The 19,299-nt window shown below is 42.7% G+C and overlaps 2 protein-coding genes across 4 annotated transcripts in view; both read left to right on the plus strand.

The window, feature by feature from the left end:
- PPP2R5E (protein phosphatase 2 regulatory subunit B'epsilon) overlaps positions 1-7,175 on the plus strand; it is a 119,238-nt gene extending 112,063 nt beyond the window's left edge. For 2 of the 3 annotated variants that reach the window (XM_073570894.1, XM_073570903.1), the window contains exons 13-14: positions 662-763; positions 4,788-7,175. In XM_073570894.1, the coding sequence (XP_073426995.1) occupies positions 662-763; positions 4,788-4,887 (202 nt within the window). In that variant the 3' untranslated portion in view covers positions 4,888-7,175. The remainder of the gene's footprint in view (positions 1-661; positions 764-4,787) is intronic. The other variant, XM_073570911.1, reaches the window with a different exon arrangement.
- GPHB5 (glycoprotein hormone subunit beta 5) overlaps positions 7,172-19,299 on the plus strand; it is a 46,458-nt gene continuing 34,330 nt past the window's right edge. The window contains exon 1 of the mRNA XM_073570919.1: positions 7,172-7,266. Within this exon, the coding sequence (XP_073427020.1) occupies positions 7,227-7,266 (40 nt within the window). The 5' untranslated portion in view covers positions 7,172-7,226. The remainder of the gene's footprint in view (positions 7,267-19,299) is intronic.

The following is a 19,299-nucleotide window of genomic DNA, read 5'->3' on the forward strand; positions in this document are numbered from 1 at the left end:
AACCTGCTCAATCTGCAGGGGGTTGAATGCTACTTGTAGGCACTGTATGTATGTATGTGTGTGTGTGTGTGTGTGTGTGTGTATATATATATAATATATTATTTTTTTTTTTTTTTTTTAAGTGGAATTCCCATTTCTAAGATCCTATTCCCAATATGTAGTAGGTGTAATAATAATATTAGCAAATACCTCCAATTAGAAATGTAATCTAGTTCTTATAAATCACTGTGTTGCTTATCCCATGTTCAGGGCATTGCGAATATCTGTGGTTTCTACCGCTCATATAAAGTAGTGATAGTCGCTAGTGGTTGTAAACGTGGTTACCTAAGTTAGTGCAAAGCCCTGCACATGGGGTAAGCGACATAGGTTATCAGAAGAACTATAACATTTCTAATTGGACGCATTTGCTAATATTACATTTCCTACGTATTCGGATAGGATCTTGGAGATGGGAGTACCCTTTTAGCAAAAGTGTCGTCCCCCCATCATTGGTGGAAAAAGTGTAGTGATGCTGTCAATGAACAGGACGACCTGGTTGTTTGTTTGGGCACAGCCATTACCTACATATTCCAAGAGTCAGATGAGCTAACTTTTACTGCTGTGTCTTGTACCTGTCGTCACCGGTCTCCTCACCATATACAACTTCTTCTTCTCCCCCCAGGGCGATCGTCGCTCTCGTCTACAACGTGTTAAAAGCCTTTATGGAGATGAACAGCACCTTGTTTGATGAACTGACAGCCACTTACAAGTCAGATCGCCAGCGGTAACTTTTTATTGCTTTTTCTTGTCTGTAGCACGGAAAGTTTCTGGTGGTTTTCTGTGCTGCATTGACTTAATGTGGTGTTATGCTGTATTGGGGTCTGTTCACACCAATGTCATGGCTCCTGTCCTTTTTAACACCTTAACGACAGCCGGTGTTCGATTTCGGTGGTTCGCTGGCCCAAACCATGGGTAGCATGAATCTCATAGCTAGATGATTGCAGCCAGGTATATTTTTTTTCTGAAATGTGCCAGCATTTAAGATAAATCTAGTTTTTACAGCTGGCTAGGGACTATAAGAATGGACTTAGTCCGGCGGTGCCCCCGATTGGCTTCTCACTGCTTCGCTTTAGGTGATTGGCAGGTCTCACATGTGGACACACATGGAAGAGACTTGTTAATTGGCTGCAGCTTTGCGTCTAGAAACGGACCGGATTAGTCTATTATCTGCCTATAGTTTACAGACGAATATTTAAACACTGGAGCGTTTCAGAGAAACGACAATCGCACAGCCAGGCTCCGATTCATGCTCGCCGTCATTTCGGCAGCATAAGTTGACTGACAGGTTCCAATTAACACGGCGATCCTGCCATTGCAAAGTACCAATTGTTTGTCATGGCAGCTGTAAGCTTTCTGAAGGACCCCATGTATACCATAAGAAGGTCACACTGTAATAATATTAATAAAGTGACTGCCAATCCAAGTCCCTAAGGGGACTATTTAAATTTTTTAAATAAATATTTGTAAAAAAAATATTGTTTTTAATTCCACACACACCCCTTTTTGTATACATATATAGCAAAAAGTAAATTGATTTAGTATCATTTTGTGTGTAAGGGCCCGAACTAATAAAGTATAAAATAATTTATCCCATTCGGGGAACACCAAAACGGAGCAAAAATGGAAAAACTAGAGTACACATATTTCACTAAGGCTATGTGCACACTGTGCAGATTCACCCGCGGATTTGTATCTGCGGATTCGCAGGTAAAATGACCTGCGGTTTGCCACCTGGACAATGGAATAGGTGGCAAACCGCAGCGGAATCCGCAGAAAGAATTGACATGTCAATTCTTTCTGCGGATTCAAAACTGCAGCTTTTCCGCAGTTGAAAATCCGCAGCATGTGCACAGCAGAATGCAAATCACATAGACTTACTTTGTAATGTACAATGTCTGCAGAACTGCTGCAGATCCGCAGCGGCCAAATCTGCAGCGGATCTGCAGCAAAAACCGCAGCGAGTGTACATACCCTTACTGCAATTCTCCCTCAAAGACTGAGATAAGTGATTAAAACACCATATGTTCTCCAGAATGGTATCAATAAAAAGTACAGGTTACCACTGTAAGGCTGAGCCTCGTACCGCTCCATCGGCGAGAAGATACAATAGTTGGGGCTTTCAGAATTTGGCAACCCAAACTATTTTTTTTCCCCCTCAAGAAAGGTCTGAATTTTTTTAACCACTAGAAAAAGAAAAAGTTTTATAAGATTGGTATTTCCAGAATTGTTGGAGCTGGAGAATCACATTGCTGGGTCATTTTTACTGCACATTGAATGACATACAAACCAGACAGGCCTAAATGCATCTGCACTAATACATTTAATGACATAAAAAGCAAACTCAAAATTTTTCAGTGGACTTGCGATTTTTATTTTGCATTCAAAACTACGGTACATCTTGTGACGCAAAGCAACCATCCCCGATACGACGATGTCGGCGGAAAAACAAGTTATAGCTGTGAGAATAAGGAAAGGAAAAATCACCCAGTCCTTAAGGGGTTAATAGAGCCATGACCAGTGTGAGCGATCCACTTTCATATCTGTGGATAAATCCTGACGGAATCTACTGTGATCTGTCAGGATTCCTCCATGTTTCGAGAGTTCTGACGGCAGGAGCAGCGCTGCACAGTAGGCTACTTTTGCTTTCAACCCCTATAAGTAACGTCCTCTTTGGATTTGCTTCATTTAGCTACATGGCCTCTCCACATTTTGGCGTTCATATTGCAGATGCATCACCTGATCTCTCTGCACATTATTACCATTGGCAGGAGTCCGGTTTTTGCTTCTGATACAGACCCCCATCATGTGGCCATGTTGCCGGTGGCAGAAAATCCTTGTCCTTGGACTATAAAAAGCTGCAAACTTCTTCCCTTTTTCCCCTGCAGAATTTCTCGGGGCTCACAAACTTTAATCTGCACTTTGTATTAACTTTTTTCTGTTCCAGCATAAAGCTTTTCTGATTATTTTAGAAGTAAATGGCTGATATATTGGAGAACTGCATTATCTGTAAATTACCAGGGTCAAGTGCTGAAATTTGTATATGTAGCTTTGGCTGCCGATAGAACTAAAAATTTACAGTAAGTTGTTTTCCCCACATTAAGGGAGCGAATGGGTACTAGGGACTGTCGGCTGCTGGAACCTCAAATTTAGCTGTCAAGTGTCCCCACCCCCCCATATACACTAGACTAATGTCTCACATATTCGCTGATATCCACGGGTTCGGCCGACATTCTGTGTATGTGGGCGCCGGCCAACTGATGGTTAGAGGAGATGTCGATCGGACATGTCAGATTTTGATCTGCTGATCGCATTGTTCTCCTCGAGATAAGCTGCCGGTAGAAATGTCAGTCAGCGGCTTTCTCATAGAGGACACAGGAGCGCTCTGCCAAAGGGTGGTCCTGTGCATGGGATTTGTATGTAGGCTCGGACTGGCCCACCAGGAGAGCAGGAGAATCCTCCGGTAGGCCCCTGCTGTGAAAAAGTGCTAATGAGTAATGCAGAAAAAAATTCTTACAATTCATTACTCAAGCTAGCCAAATTAATATTACATAGAAGCAAATGTTAATTTGTTTACAAGTGTCAGGTTATTTTTGCATGTAGCTGAACAGTGAGCCTGAAGAATCATCCTTACTGGTGGGCCTTTGCCAATCCAGTCCGACACTGCATGCATCGTTTTTCTAACCGCTGTCTAATATGTATGGGAGGGCTTAAGAGAAATAAGTAAATTCATGACTTCTGGTCCATTCCTAGACTTTAAAATGTGTTTAAAAAAAAAAAAAAACAAACCTAATACAAATCTGATAATGGTGTATGTGGAATTACAGGTAATGCAGTCAGTGATATATTTGCCTTTCGAGCTAAAACAGATATCATTTAAAGGGTTATTCATTACAAATTCTCATCTATCCAAAGCCTACAAGATGGCTTGTTGATTGCTGGTGGTCCGACAGCGGAAACCCAACCCCATCCTGAGAAAGGGGCTCAGAAATGTCCCATCAGAATGGAGCTGAGGTTGAGCATGAATGGCTGCTGCGGATTGACAATTAAAGCGTAGCGGTTGCATTTCAGAGCCCTGTATTTGGCATTCTTGGCGGTACAGGCAGTCGGACCCTCAGCAACCCTCTAATAACTTGATGTCCAGAACAGCCCTTTGTATCTGTACGGGATACTCCTGTTTCCAATGTGTTGTCGCCCCCTAGTGTTGTCCCTCTTAGTAGCTCTTTTTGGTTGATGGTTTTTACAATGGACATGTACTGGTGATGCCCGTTTCTGTCTCCAGGTAGGCATGAGTTAATGTTGTGACTAAGTAAATGACTTTTTTTATTCCATAAATGGATATCGGCGTACGTGATGTGGAACATGCTGATAAGTGAAGCGTGGGTTAATCAGATGGGACAGAGGCGGCGCTCTGCCAGACCGATATTAGACAACTGTGAGCACTGCTACATGGCCATGTGTAAGAAGATAGTGCCACAAGCTGCAGAACAATACCCTACTGTTAGGAGCTGCTCCGAACACCGCTGCTTGTAGTAATCTCTTGTGGCGTAATCCCGGGAAGTTGTATGCAGACGGCCGGTCCGACGAGGGGGGGTAGTCCAGACCCCTCTTACATAGGCGCCACTGACACTTAGCAGGGCCGGAGTCATTGAGTTCTGTAGCGTTAATTATTGTTCTCATTGTTAGATGTTATTGAAGTCCCTTTAAGTAATTCCACAATTTTTTTTGTTTTTTTATTCTGTTTTTCTTAGTGAGAAGAAGAAGGAAAAGGAACGCGAAGAACTATGGAAAAAATTAGAAGACCTTGAATTAAAGCGAGGTCTTAGGAGCGACGGCATTATCCCGACTTAACAAAGGAAACGATCTCATCTTTATCCTGTGGAGTCACATGTATGTAGTAGAAGATGGAGCAGCAGTTTTCTGTATCGTGCAACTTTACAGTAGATAACATTCGTTTCATTATTACAGCAGCACTGTATATACCTGTCTAAGTAAAGGAAAAAAAAAATCAACAAAAAAGCAAAAGAAAAAATTCTATGGACTTTAATCCAAGTTTTGGACTCTAGATGAACTTCTCAGAACTTTGCAAACATAATCTTTTGTTTCTTTACCATCTTCTCAAATCTTGAGGGAAATTTGACAGTGTCAAAAAAAAAAAAAAAAAAAATACGCTGCCTCCCTCACTTTGTCAGACATTTGTTATTTATCCATTGGGCAGAGTATCGCAGTGTTTTGAGATCCAGGCACCCTTATTACATTTAGCTTCTCTTTGTGCTAAACTGTATAAATCTATTTATATAGTTAAAAAAAAAAAGCGGAAAAAAAAAAATGGAAAAAACATAAATTTTTACTTCTCAGAACATTCTCCTTATTTCGAAAAAAAAAATATATATATATATAATTTTTTTTTTTTTTCTTTGCACATTTTTTTTTTTCTTCCTCCATAGCTAAATGTCATAGCAAAACTGTTCATCACAATGGTTTTGCGTGAAGGTGTGTATATAATTTTTTTTTTAACTCTTCTGTTTTTTTCTTTTTTTTTTTTTTTTTGTGGAAATTGGGCATTCGTTAAAGCAATGTCAACCTACAGCCCTGCATCTCCCAGCTTCAAGGGCCAGAGGTTGTTCACTCTTGTTTTAATGCATATTTGTTAAAAGTAGCACCAGAGCATTTTTGTGTGTGTGGGGAAAGTGTGTGTAAATTGTGTGTACATGTATGTGTGTACTATGTATGTGTCTGTGTTTATATATTGTGTGTAATATATATTTGTTCATGTATGACTACACGCACAAATACATAAATTACACACATGTATTACCGTGTGTGTGTTTATATGTGTATAGTGCATACAAATATATGTGTGTAATGTGTAAGATATATATTGCACACATATTTATGTGTAATATATAGGTGTAAGAAAAAATATATATACACACACGCCTATATTACACACATAGAAGTATGTGTGTAATGTGTGTGTAATATGTGTATGTGTAAATAATATATATTAAAATCTATCACGTGTGTAATATATGTATATATCATACATATCTATATATACACCCATTCCGCACACTACTTACATACACTCGCGATTCTGTAATATATACAATTTTTTTTCTTTTTTAAAGGATTTTTCCACTTTTGGGACTTTTTTTTTTTTTTTTTTCTTTTCTTTTTTTTTTCTTCAGTCCACTAAAGTGTACACCCCTTTAAGGGTGTCAAAGTTCTGGTGCTTATTTTAACTTTTGGATGTGCATTAGAGCAGTAATGTGAAACCTGTGGCGTTGAGTTGGACCCCCAACAATTGTCTGTCGGGGTATGTTGCAGTTTTACAAAGCTGCAGGTTGTACACGTACTGCATTATGGCATATAAGTGGCTCTATAGGTGGAGTGGGATGCTGGGAGTTGTATTGTTACAACAGCCAGGGCGGTTGCAGCTTTCACACCACTGCGGTAGAGGAGACAGAGGGAAAGACAGGTAGGGACGTATGGTGAAGATGAGCGTGAATTCTCTGTATATCAAACACAGAAACAATGTAACACCCGAGCAGTATTAGTATTGGCCTCACCACTGCAGCACACCTCACAGGGCCGTTTTACAATCCTATATAAATATATTTATATATTTTAGCCATTATTATCCTACAAATTTTATTGGACCATTTTGAAATAAAGATTAAAAAATAAAAATATTTAAAAAAAAAAAAACACTAAACGGTGAGTACAGGACGAGGTGTTGTCAGAGTGACACTAGTTGTGTACAGAGACATGTCCGTGTGAGCTGTTGAGTCATTGCCTTATTTTCTAATTACCGTAATATGTATTAAAGTATTTTGGCAACAGAGGATGTAACCTCTAGGAAACACGCTCCTAAAAAAGAAAAAAAAAACGTTGCGGTATTTTTGTGGTCGTCACAGTGCCAGCCTCCTATCAGAAAGGGTTCCGGGTTTTTTTTGCTTTTTTTTTTATTGCCTGCACCATCAGTCGGCGTTCTGAAGCGGATGCTCATTTCAACTACTGTGTTTTGCCATCTAAAGTGGTTCTTCAAAATGCTACTGAAAACAATAACGGAAAGAAATTCTGGAAAATTCCTGTTGTCCTGAGTATTAATAAAGTTAAAATGCTTTTATATCAAAGGTGCATTGTGACCAAATTGTTTAATACCGAGAGAGGAGCAGTGATCGCCCATGGCACCAGGAGTCCTCGCCTATGGCAATATTCAGTCAGGTAATAATGGTATATGGAACTGACCTGTGTATGAGCGGCAGAGGAACGGTCAGAACTTGTGGTCTATCCTGCATGCGGTGCAGTATTTCTTTTCCCACTCATCAAGGCACAATATTTGGGATATAAGACCAAATTCAGAAGTCCGAGAAGCTCTGGGTACGGAATGGCTGTGGGTACCCGACTCTAAGTTTGGATCTGTAGACTTGCGAACACATTTCTTCATTACTATATGCAGCCATACTAAATAGATTTGGTATAACAAGGCGCCATCTGGTATTGTGACACAGCCCCATTCAGGTTACTGTGACTAAACTGCAATACCACGCACAGCCTGTATGCTAGGAGGGTGTTGTTCTCAAGCTCATACTAAAAATCCCCCTTCTATATAGTCTGCTACTGGTTATTGCTGGTGGCTGCAGAATAAGTAAACTGAGAAACCAACAGTGAGCTTGTTCTATTATAACGCCCAAAACAAAGTTTAAGCTGAGCTTTATGGTCATAAAAACAGCTGAGAGGAGCTCAGAAGGCGCAAGATAAGAATTTGAAACTTTTTCCGACAATAGACGTGCTGTAGAAGCTTCTGTTTGGCGGCTGCAGAATGAGTTAACCGAGAATCGAACAGTGAACTCAATTTGGGTAGAGTTTTGGCTCTAGGAGTTCCTCTCAACTAATTAATGACCACAAATGTCTGCTCTACTTTAATGTGAAAGTTGACAGAATCTGTCAGTGAGCTCGTTCTCCTAGGAGCATTTAGAACTTTCACAGCAAAGTTTAATTGAACTTTGTTGTCATTGATCTGCTAAGAAGTGGAACATAAGTTTAAAAACTTTCCACAGAACAAGTTCACTGACGGAAGGCAAATCAGGCAAAATTTTTAATAAAACCAGATTATGAAAATCATCTATATATTAGACCATTAAAACCCACCAAAATTCCCCCTAAAGGTCCGTATCTTTTAAGGGGGGGGGACCTCTTTAAATGTGTTTTGAATTCTATTTATTGGTATTGGGAAGGGTGAAGCTGTCCTGGCAGCTCCACTCCCAGCTTGTTCTCACCGATGATGCATGTGAAGGGGGCTGGCTGACCATTTCAGTAGCCCGATTCCTCCTTCGGTCTGTACATCATCCTGTTTGGAGAAGGTGGTGGATGGCTTGGGTTTAGAAATCAGCCAAAAAGTCAGCCCCCTTCTCAGACGTCATAGGGCGCACACAGATACGGGAGACTCTCCTCTGCTGAACACAAGTTTGTCCTGATGCCGATATCTGGGCACTGAGCAAATGTTTTTTTTACCCGAATTTGCTGCTTGGGACATTCTGCAGGAATATCTATTAATTTCATTAAACAGTCTACAAAGAACTCCTCACCATATATAAGGAAACTTGTAATAGTTGGCTTCGGAAGGATTCGGATTGCTGGAGTTTTGAGTCTCGAAATTCTGCACTCTTTTTCATTCACACTGTAGATTTGTGAGAAGATCTTGGATTCTGCTCTCCACCATCTGATGGTCCATTTCTGCAGGTCCATGTCGTCCTTGTGTCGGATCAGCACATGGAAGTAAGCTGTTAGTCAGATATCGTACGCTCTGATCGATCACTTTCAACCCTATGCATAGAACTAATTTTCTGGCCTCCATGGTGGGCCGCTTTTTCAAATTGATCACTTTTGTTTCAGCACTTCCGTCCACGGGATATTCATATGGTAAGACGTGGAACGTGGCAAAGTCTGCTCCATCTGTACATAAATATATTTTGTTAATATTTGCAGAAAGTTCTATAATTCCAGACTTTTTTTCATTTCAAAATACTCTTAATGAAGTCTATGTAGATATTTAACATACACCTCTATCTGTGGCCCGATAATCCTTCATGTTCTGACCAATACACTTTTCTTTTTTTTCCCTTTTCCTTCAGCTGTTTTTGGACTATAATTCTTTGAGTCATTTGGGATTAGATTTTCTTATTTCTGTATAGCTTTTGTTCTTTTCATGTACTAACTCTAGGCAGAAATGGAGGGGGGAGAAAAAAAAAATCAACTTTGGCCTTCTCTGAAATCTTGAGTTCTGCATTTTGGAGATCTGCTATTTTTCTCTGCAGTCAGGTAGGAGGGCCAGTTCTTGGTGCTCCCGTTGAATACTTACCTTGCTACTGGACTACGTTCATGTAAAAAACTGGTAATTGATATATATTTAGCAAGTAGGGGACCCCCACCCCTTCCCTGCCACATCATATGGCATATATTCGGCTAGAAACCTAGGCTTGCTTGTTCCTCGCCCAGTGCATGTTATTATCAGCACTGACCTCATATAAATTGTCAGGCTCCGCATATGTACATTGCTTAAGTACCGTTACCTGCATTATGAGAAACAAGCCTTTGTGCCTTCCTTTGTAGGGGACGTCGATTCTGACGACATCTTCCTTGGGTGATTTGCACATCAATCTCGCAACGGTAATTGCTGCAGTGAAACTGGCACCTATCAGAACTGTTCCAGCTACTATCGTAATGTAGTAAATAATTTGCTGCAAGCTTTCAACACCTTTAAAATCACTCTGACTGCAGACTTCTGAATCCTAGTGCAAGCACCGCACGCTATCATGATTCTCCAGTTCCGGCAGTGAAGGTGAGCTTTCATACATGCGGTCACATGCCAAGTAGACGTGTTTGGCCTCACTCAGTTGGCTTGTATTGAGTGAGGCCTCTAACGTCTAGTTGGAATGTGACCTGAGGTATGCAAATCGCTTCTTTTTTTTTTTTTTTTTTTTGTGACTGCTTACTCTTGCCACTGGCATCGGAGAATCCGGACTGTGTGTGGTGCACGTGCTGTGTGGTTTCAGAACTCTGCAGTCACATAGTGACCCATCCCAAGCCTGGACAACCCCTTTAAGGCCTGTTTCACACATCCTTGTTTGAGTGTGGACTGCTATGTCCGGACTAGTCACTGGTCTCCCGACACAGCCTCCTGTACGCCTCTTTAGCCGTTAAGCCCTAATCAGATGGCGGTCTGAATCGTGTTCTAGTAGATCTCCAAAATGCAGGTTGATAAGTAAGACTCGGTCAAATTCCAGCCAATATCTGGAGTTTCCCTTTTTTGCCTGCAGTTATATGTCACTATTTTTTACTTTTTCCATTTTGTTACACATAATGTTCAGGATTATCAGATCACACGTTGTATAAGATTATTCATTAAGATGGGAAATAAGATATTGTGATCTACGTTACCTTGTACATACCGCTGTTATTTCAGAAGTGAAAATGTATACATGCACCTAATGGACGACTTAGTCTAAAATTCTGAGAAAAAAAATTAACTTTTTTCCTGCCATATTGGCCGTGTTAAAAGGTAAATTGCGATTTATTGCATTTTTTATTTGAGCTTTACTAGAAGGGTATTTAAAAAGACAATGGCTTTAGACTAGAGGAACCCGTCTCTGAGGTCCCGTCGTAATGAGGAACTTATGATTTGTATGGGTCTTTGAGGGTAAAACTAAATTTTTAATGTCTCATGCCAAAAAAGCAATACAATCTACAGAAACTAGTACAATTATAGATGTATATTAAGATTTTTCTTTTTTTTTTTTAATTTAATGTATGCTCCTTTATGGGTTCCAACTTTGACTATTTGATCATCCTTTTGCTCATTGTCTTCCATGATGACGCCTGGACTGCAAAAACTATAAATTGTCAAACTGTCGATCTGGTCTAGTAATTCATAATGTTCCTCTTCTGGGTAAAAAAAAAAATAGCATGTGTCATAGTCCAGACTACATTCTTGGTGATCAGAACGATCCATTCATTTATGGTGACAATTGGTTCCATCCAATGAAACTATATTCCAGTGAAAATGTTTGTGTTTTTTTTTAAATTTACCTTTTTTATTTTTTCTCCAACTATAAGCACTCAAAAGTAAGTGTGAACTTTTTTTTTTCTTTTAATTAGAACAAAAAAAACTGACTTACCTAGTTTTATAAAAGGATTGTAACCTGTGTATATGCTGTTTTAGCCCTTTGCATTGTTGAGACCATGTTGGTCATAATAAGTCTTAAATTTGCAAATTACCTTCTCCAATTATTGTAAAATTATTTTCCCTTGGGAACATTAGGTGTGTGATATTTTTAATAAAAAAAAGTTTACAAATGCTAATCTACATGCCGTAATGTTGTTCATATTAGTCGTAGTGTCAAGGTGACTTTACGTAATTACGGGTGCAAAAGTAAATTAGCGGACCCGCAATGAAAGTGCAAGATTCGGTTGGGCTTGCTTTGTTGGAAAAGTTAGACTCTAATCAGTCCTGTGAAGATGAAACGGCAAGATTTGGTTGTACCTGTAAAGATGAAAGAATCTGTTGGACTTGCTTTGAGGAAATGGCAAGGTAGATCGACCTGCTGTGATGGAGCAAGACTGTTGGACCTACAAAGATGTAAGCGTAAGAATTTACTGGACCTGTGACTGAAAGATCAAGACTGTGAAGGACCTTAGAGTTGGATCGGCTACAATAAGTGAGACAGGGCTTTGAATCTGCTATATCGAGCGAGATGGGGTTAGTTGGACCTAATACAATGAAGGTGTAAAATTGAGAGGGGGTTAGTTGGACCTAATACATTGAAGGTGCAAAATTTTGTTGGACCTGTGATGACAAACGTGATTCTGTTGGACTTCCAATGAGGAAAAAGCGATTGGACCCTCTGTGTTACAGTAAGACTGTGTTGGACCTGCAAAGATGAAAGCACAAGTGTGTTGAACCTGTCAAGGTGAAAGAGCAAGTCTGTTTGGACCTGTGACAACAAAAGAGCAAGTCTGTGTTGGACGTGTGAATATAAAAGAACAAGATTGTGTTGGACCTGTGACGACAAAAGAACGAGATTATGTTGGCCCTATCCAGGTGAAAGAGCAAGACTGTTGGACCTGTGATTGCAAAAGAGCAAGATTGTGTTGGACCTATGAAGATGAAAGACCAAGACTGTGTTGGACCTGCGATGACAGAAGGGCAGAAGTTAACTTGTTAGTTTGTCTAATTTAATTGAAGATAATTTTGTTAGATTACTCTGGACCAAAGAGTAAGCTTTGGCTAAATCCAGCAGTGTATGAGAATGACTGTCTCAATTTTAGAAAAGTTGACGGCATTTTTAGCACAGACCAGCTTGGAAAAGGAAACTTGAATGACAAAACAAGGCATGATGTCGGATGTCCCAGAGCAGGGGTCCCCAACCTGTGAGTCACGTGTGGCTCTCGGGCCCATGATATGTGGCTCGTGACTGGCTGCCAGCTTGGTGAATTAGTATCAGGTCTAGCAAACAACTATGAAGAGCACTTTTCCAGATGGTGAATTTTGTGAGTAGTTCAGTACAGAAAAGCAGATCTGAATGTGCATATTCTGGCCTTGGGGGTTTGGAAATATAATTATGGGAAGGTGGAGACCTGATAATGTGAAGTGTCGAGGAGATGCTTTAAAGCTGGATGCGACAGTGTGGTTTGGGATGGTTGATGCAAGAATACTGAATGAAGGTCATGTAGGAACCTCTGGCTCTTGGTACACTGCCTTTTGTGTATTTTCAGTGAGAAAACTTTGGTTGTCGTTATACCAGTAATGGAGGCAATGTGTCGCTATTGTGAGGTGGGCGGGAGCTGGATGTGGCTCGCGACTCTCTAGGACCTAAATGTGGGCCGCGGCCCCCCAGGCAGAAAGGTTGGGGATCACTGTCCCAGAGGATATGTTAATAAAATCATTCTAGTCATGGCTAAAAATCGAGTCATTGCAATTCTGCTGCTTATCTGAACGTTTTCGAGATAAATGACAGTAAAAATTACTAGTGCTCAATGACAGAAAAGTGGGAAGGAGAAGTTTGCACCTGAGATGCAGTTATTGGTTCCATTGAAAATATTGGCTTTTGAAAGAAGGCATGACAACCATGGTCTTCTAATTATGTCTAACCCCTGTAAAGTTATCAAGAACTCTGCTTTGGGACAACTTTTAAATTCTGCTATCTTTGTTCAGTGTTGGAAAAAGTGATATGAGGTCTGAGAAGGTTTTGTGGGAGAAAAATAAAGTACGCATGTTTAAATAGACTAGGCAATGCTAGTTTTTGGTTCATTTTTATATTTGCTCACAGATGAAAAATATTAGACTGTTCCAGTAAGTGGAGTCAGATTGGTATAGTTTGATGCCTTGTAAATGAAGGGGTCAAGAGTACACCTACATTAGGAAACTGTGGTAGTGGTGTGTGGCAAATCATGCAAAGTGGCAATTGGTCATTCAGAAAGATAGACCTCATAGTCCCGAATCGCACAACTTGCCAGAAAGCGATGGACTGTCGTAACCATTAACGTGACAGCCACTGATGGTGCCTTCAGTCTTCTCTGCTGAACCCAATATGCTGTTATCTAATAGAATCGTGCAGGATGCAAAGGAGAAAACACGATAAGAAGGCCAAGATCAAGGTAAGACCAAGAATAAGTAGGGTCATTAGATTCTTACCATATTTATGGAACATCTTGCTGGATTTTTTCTTTCCTCCTCAGCCGTATTTTCCTTAGGGACAATTACGGCCATCCATTAGATCAGATATTACACCCATCTGCTTTTTTTTTTTTTTTTTAAAGAATGTAAATATTTAAAGTAGGTGCCCTTTTATTACATTTCATTGTTATCCTGCCCAATCTGTCTCACAATTAGATAATGACCAAAAATAATAAAAAATCTGTGTGTGTGAGAAATGGACAATTTAGTGGTTAGCGTTGTCTTGCTTAATGGGGTCTTAGATTTGACTCTGACCAAGGGCAACATCTAGATGTAGTTTATATGGTCTCTTGTTGGGAGATTGTTTTTTTTTCTCCAGGTGTGATAGGCCCCCACATATACCAAGAACTTACTTAGTAAGTTAGTTTGAATTTCTTGGTCGAGGTCGGAACAAGGCAACAAGGTCTGTGTGAGCCCCTTGCGACGGGGGGACAAGGTCGGTGTGGGTCCCTTGCTACGGAGGGTGAGTTGGGCCCCTTGCGACAGGGGGATGAGGGTGACTTTGGGCCCCCTGCGACAGAGGGGGACAAGGGTGGCTTTGGCCCCTTGCGACAGAGGGGGATGAAGGTGGCTTGGGCCCCTTGTGACAGGGAGGAGATGAGGGTGGCTTGGGCTCCTTGCAACAGGGAGGGGGCGAGGGTGACTTATGCCCCTTGCGACGGGATGAGGGTGGCTTAGGCCCCTTGCAACAGGGAGGGGAGGAGGGTGGCTTGGGACCCTTGCGACGGGGGGACAAGGACGGCTTGGGCCCCTTCGACAGTGAGGTAATGAGGGTGGCTTGGGTCCCTTGCGATGGGGGCACGAGGGTGGCTTGGGCCCCTTGTGACAGCCGTGTGGGGGGACGAGGGTGACGTGGGCCCCTTGCGACAGAGGGAGAGAAACTAGCTGCATTTTCCCCTTGTGATGGCTTGGGGGGGGGAATGGTGGTGTGGGCCCCTTGCGACGACGGGGGGACTAGGGTGGCGTGACAGCGTGGCCCCTTGCGACAGTGGGGATCGGTCGAGAGCGATGTGGGCCCCTTGCAATGGGGGATGAGGGAGATGCAAGCCCCTTTGCGTTGTGGGGGAGACTAGGGGGTGAGGGCACATTGTGTCGGTGGCATTGAGGGAACTGTTGTAAAGATGTATTTTCTGCACAGTTCAGAAGTAATGCATGTATTTGTATCTTTATCTGTATCATCCTCAGATTATGAATTGCAATCCCAAGACTGGACCATGAGGTTTTTTTTTTTTTTAAGTCGTCTATATAATGTTTTTAAATGAGGATGTACGGAATTGTAATGGCATAAAACATTTCTGGACATTTTATAACAAAATCTGATACTAATAAATGTATAGCAGTGTAGATAACCAGAGAGATTGTGACTGGCACCGCGCTGTATGGCGTCCACTTCATTGGAACAGCTCTTGAAATAAATGTATTTTGTTTGGATTAATTACCAGGGAAAATGAAACGTACACATAATCCGAGTATAATCCCAAGTTACGTTTTTCTTTCAGAATTATTTCAATTAGCCACTTGCATTTCGGAAATCCTTGTTAAAACTAATACTGTGGGATGCAGCAGCAGGGGAGAAAGCGAGGAATCCTGCTATTAAAACTTGGAACCTGTCATGTAATCTTTTCAACACGTTTCAAGAGAGATCTTTCACACAAAGGGACGATTAATAAATAAAATCCAGCCCTACGAGGAGCTCAAGATGGTTGATTTACACTAGAGTCGGCCCTGTGTGATGATAAAAACACGAGGTTTAGAAACAAGTTATCAGAATAAACATACACTGAAATGTATCCAGAGAGGGAAAAAAACAGTAGCACAAGATGGATTTTACATGATAGATGTATGCTTGGTGTTTTAACCCCTTATTGACCACCAATACGGCATAAAACTAACCTGCGATTATAAGAGACTAGCATCCTCCGACGGGTGACAATCCAGCAGCTGTCAGCAGTACACTATAGCTGACAACTTTCTGCATCAGCCACGATCAGTGTTGGCACCAACTATGGCCGTTTAACCCCTTAAATACAGCTGTAAATAGTGACCACAGCATCTAGATAGTTAAGAGTGTGGGGGCTCTCTTTAACCACATCCGCGCCCTGAGATCTTGATTGTGTAGTCCTGATTGTTTGCGATAGCAATTCATGGCTAAATAGCGGCCTTAGAGTCTTCGCGCTATAGCGGCCTGTTCAGAAGTTAGAAACATTTAGGTGATAAAAATAACATTTTTTTATTCGGACTCCCATGACAGCACCAAGAGAGAGGGGATCCGCCCTTCAGGAACAGGAAACCTACAGATACAAAAGGGCGGCACCTCTCCCACTCATTAGTTGGTTTCCTGATGGAACCGAATCCTACAGGATGTCCCCAGGCCCAGCCAGTCGGCTCAGGTAGCACGGGGGGGGGTCTCCTACCTCGACTGGTGCATGCGGAGTCCCTGGGAACTCCACGGTGGTCCTCAATGGACTTCACAGCAGTTTGTGCGTACAGCAGGGAGTGGGGTCCGGAGGATCGCAGTCTCCGGAAGGCAGCAGCGCGAGATGAGTAGTCCGTTGGTTCTGCGCTTCGGCAGTGCCTCTGAGGTCCGGATCCGGCAGTGTCAGATGCGGGGGCACGTGTGGTCCCCGTCTGGGTGTCCTGGAGCGACCTCAGACATGGTCGGCGCCATCTTGGGGCCGCCGGGTGACTTTGGGGGCGGGGCCAGCGGATGCTTCCGGGTCACCGGCGCCGGCTCCCTTCTGCGCATGCGCGGGGCTATTCTGGCGCCGGAAAAATGGCAGCCGCCGTGCCAGAGACCGGAGCCTGATTTTGAAAACAGGATGCACCTGAGGGGGCGGGGAAGCACGGTATGCCCTGCTGGCCAGATACTGAGGGGGTATATATAGCCACTAAGCAGGGGGACCCATGCTTCTGGCCCATTTTTTGCCACCATGGAGGATATGCAGCTGCAACAACCCCTGCAGGAGGTAGAAGCCACAGCAGCAAGCAGCAGAGACCCGACAGAAGAACCGGAATGCAAGTCGGGGCCAAGTGAGTGACCGGTCCAGCTGGAAGAATTCTTCCAAACAACAGACATCACCAGCTGATAAATTCCCCCCTCGTATTTCGGTACCTATTTCTGCATGCACTGGTAAGTGATCTTCGTGAATGTTCACCCAGTGATGCAGCCTTCCCCTTAAGTTATTTGTCCTAGGGGAAGAAATGCACAGATAAGGCGAGAGAGAATGCGCTCTTTGTAGATGCCCCCTACCGGACTCTTGTCCAAAGAGATTATGCCCCCCCTGTATCCTGCAGACGGTGAGGTCTCATGGAGGGGGGAGCTGCGCTAGGCCTAGATAGTCTATAGTGCCCATTAAATGTTCCCCTCAGGTGGCAGAAGAGACTCCCAACTTCACCTCAAGTCTGAAGGACATCATTGGGATAGAAGTAAGGGAGTCCATAAAATCCCTGACGCAAGGTGAGCGCTAGACAGGAGGATCCCCCGGAATCGGATTCATCAATTAACTGGAGGAGAGACGACCGTTCCCCGAATCATTCTTTTCAGCTTCTTCACCTGAAGAGTACTTGTGCCGCTTCTGTCTGACCCTAGACCGGGTAGATAAGCTAGTAAAGGCGGTCAGGGGAACAATAGGGATAGTGGAGCCCAAGCCAGAACTATCCATGCAAGACATAATGTTTAAGGGATTGGATCAGAAGAAACGAAAATCCTTTCCCTTGAATAAAAAGATTCAGGAATTTATTCTCCAGGAGTGCAAGAGACCGGAAAAGAAGGGTTCCTTACCGCCAGCCCTCAAGCGGAGATATCCCTTTGACGACCCAGCTGTTAACGACTGGGAGAAAGCCCCTAAATTAGATGCTGCCATGGCCAAAGCATCAAAAAAATCGTCCTTGCCTTTTGAGTATATGGGGGCTCTCAAGGATCCCTTAGACAGGAAAGCAGACATTTTTCTTAAAGGGACGTGGGAGATGGCGGCTGGATCTCTGAGACCTGCGGTGGCATCCACTTGCACGACCAGATCTATGATGGTCAGTCTGGACCATCTTGAGTCTCGGCTAAAAGAGGGAGCCCCCCGGGAAATGAATCTGGGAGTCCTCCCAACAATTCAAGGGGCCGCAGCCTTTCTATCAGATGCCTCAGTGGATTCGGTCATAATGGTGGCAAAGGTGGCTGGCCTCTCCAACGCGGCCCGCAGAGCACTATGGCTAAAATGCTGGCCAGGTGATATTCAAACAAGGTCTAAACTCTGCTCCATCCTGTGTGAAGGGGAGTATCTCTTTGGTCCAGTCCTGGATGAACTGCTGGATAAGGCAGGGGATGAGAAAAAAAATGTTCCCCAAACCAACATCCTCAGCTTACCAACGTCCCTTCAACAGGAGGCAATTTGGTCAGAGGAGGCCGGCAAGAGACCGTTCCAGATGGGATGACAAGAAAAGAAGAGGTACTGGCTTCATGTTTAGGCATTCATCACAGGAACGAAAGAAACCATCCCAAAGTCTACCCCCCATGGGGATCGGTAGTCAATCGGCTTTTTATCCAGCCTGGACTCCTATCTCCAACAGCATTTGGATGCAGGATGTAATATCGACAGTGCTTAAGCTTGAGTTCCTCTCGATCGCTGGAAATCTGTTTAGGATAACCCCAGTCCGTTCCTTTCAAATCGAACAAACTGCTCTTGAAGCAGAAATTGTCGAATTATTCCACAAAAAAGTCCTAGTGGGAGTGCCGGAATCCAAGGAGGGTAGAGGATTCTACTCTCCCCTGTTTTTGGTTCGGAAACCGGACAATTCCTACAGGACCATTATCAATCTTCGGTCCCTTAATAAGTTCCTAGTGGCTTGGCCCTTCAAAATGGAAACAGTTGGTTCGGCAATAAAAATGTTTCAAAACTGTTTTATGATGGTTTTAGATTTAAGACGCATACTACCATGTGCCCATTTATACAAAACACTAACGCTTCCTAAGAGTGGCTGTTTCCATAGATGGCGTAGTCTGGCATTTCCAGTATAGAGCGCTCCCCTTTGGCCTTTCGGCAGCACCTCGAGTCTTTACAAAATTAATATCGGAAAGTCATGGCCCACCTTCGCGAGTCGGACATCTTAGTAGTACCTTACTTAGACGACGTCTTGATTATAAGCAATTCTGCAGACCATTGCCTTTTCCAAGTAGAAAGGTCTATATCCGTTCTTGAATACCTGGGTTGGCTAATAAATTTTGAAAAATCCCGTCTACAACCCTTGAAGGTCCAACTATTTCTTGGCCTCATTTTTGATTCAGAAAGGCAAAAATGTCGTCTGCCAGCTGACAGTCTCTCATTCATCAACAGGTTCTGCGTGCGGTAAAAAAAACCCTCCATGACCCTCAGACAGGCCATGTCCCTATTAGGTTCTCTAAAATCTTGTATCCCGGCCATCAAATGGGCCCAGTTACACACGAGATTCCTTCAGAGAGATATCTAATGATAGAGCCCTAGGGGGGTCTCTACTCAGTAAAATGACAATAGGTACATCGGCCTTAGATTCCC

The sequence above is a fragment of the Dendrobates tinctorius genome, unplaced genomic scaffold (genome assembly GCF_039654945.1).
Source record: "Dendrobates tinctorius isolate UK_male_01 unplaced genomic scaffold, ASM3965494v1 ptg000006l, whole genome shotgun sequence".
Classification (NCBI taxonomy): Eukaryota; Metazoa; Chordata; class Amphibia; order Anura; family Dendrobatidae; genus Dendrobates; species Dendrobates tinctorius.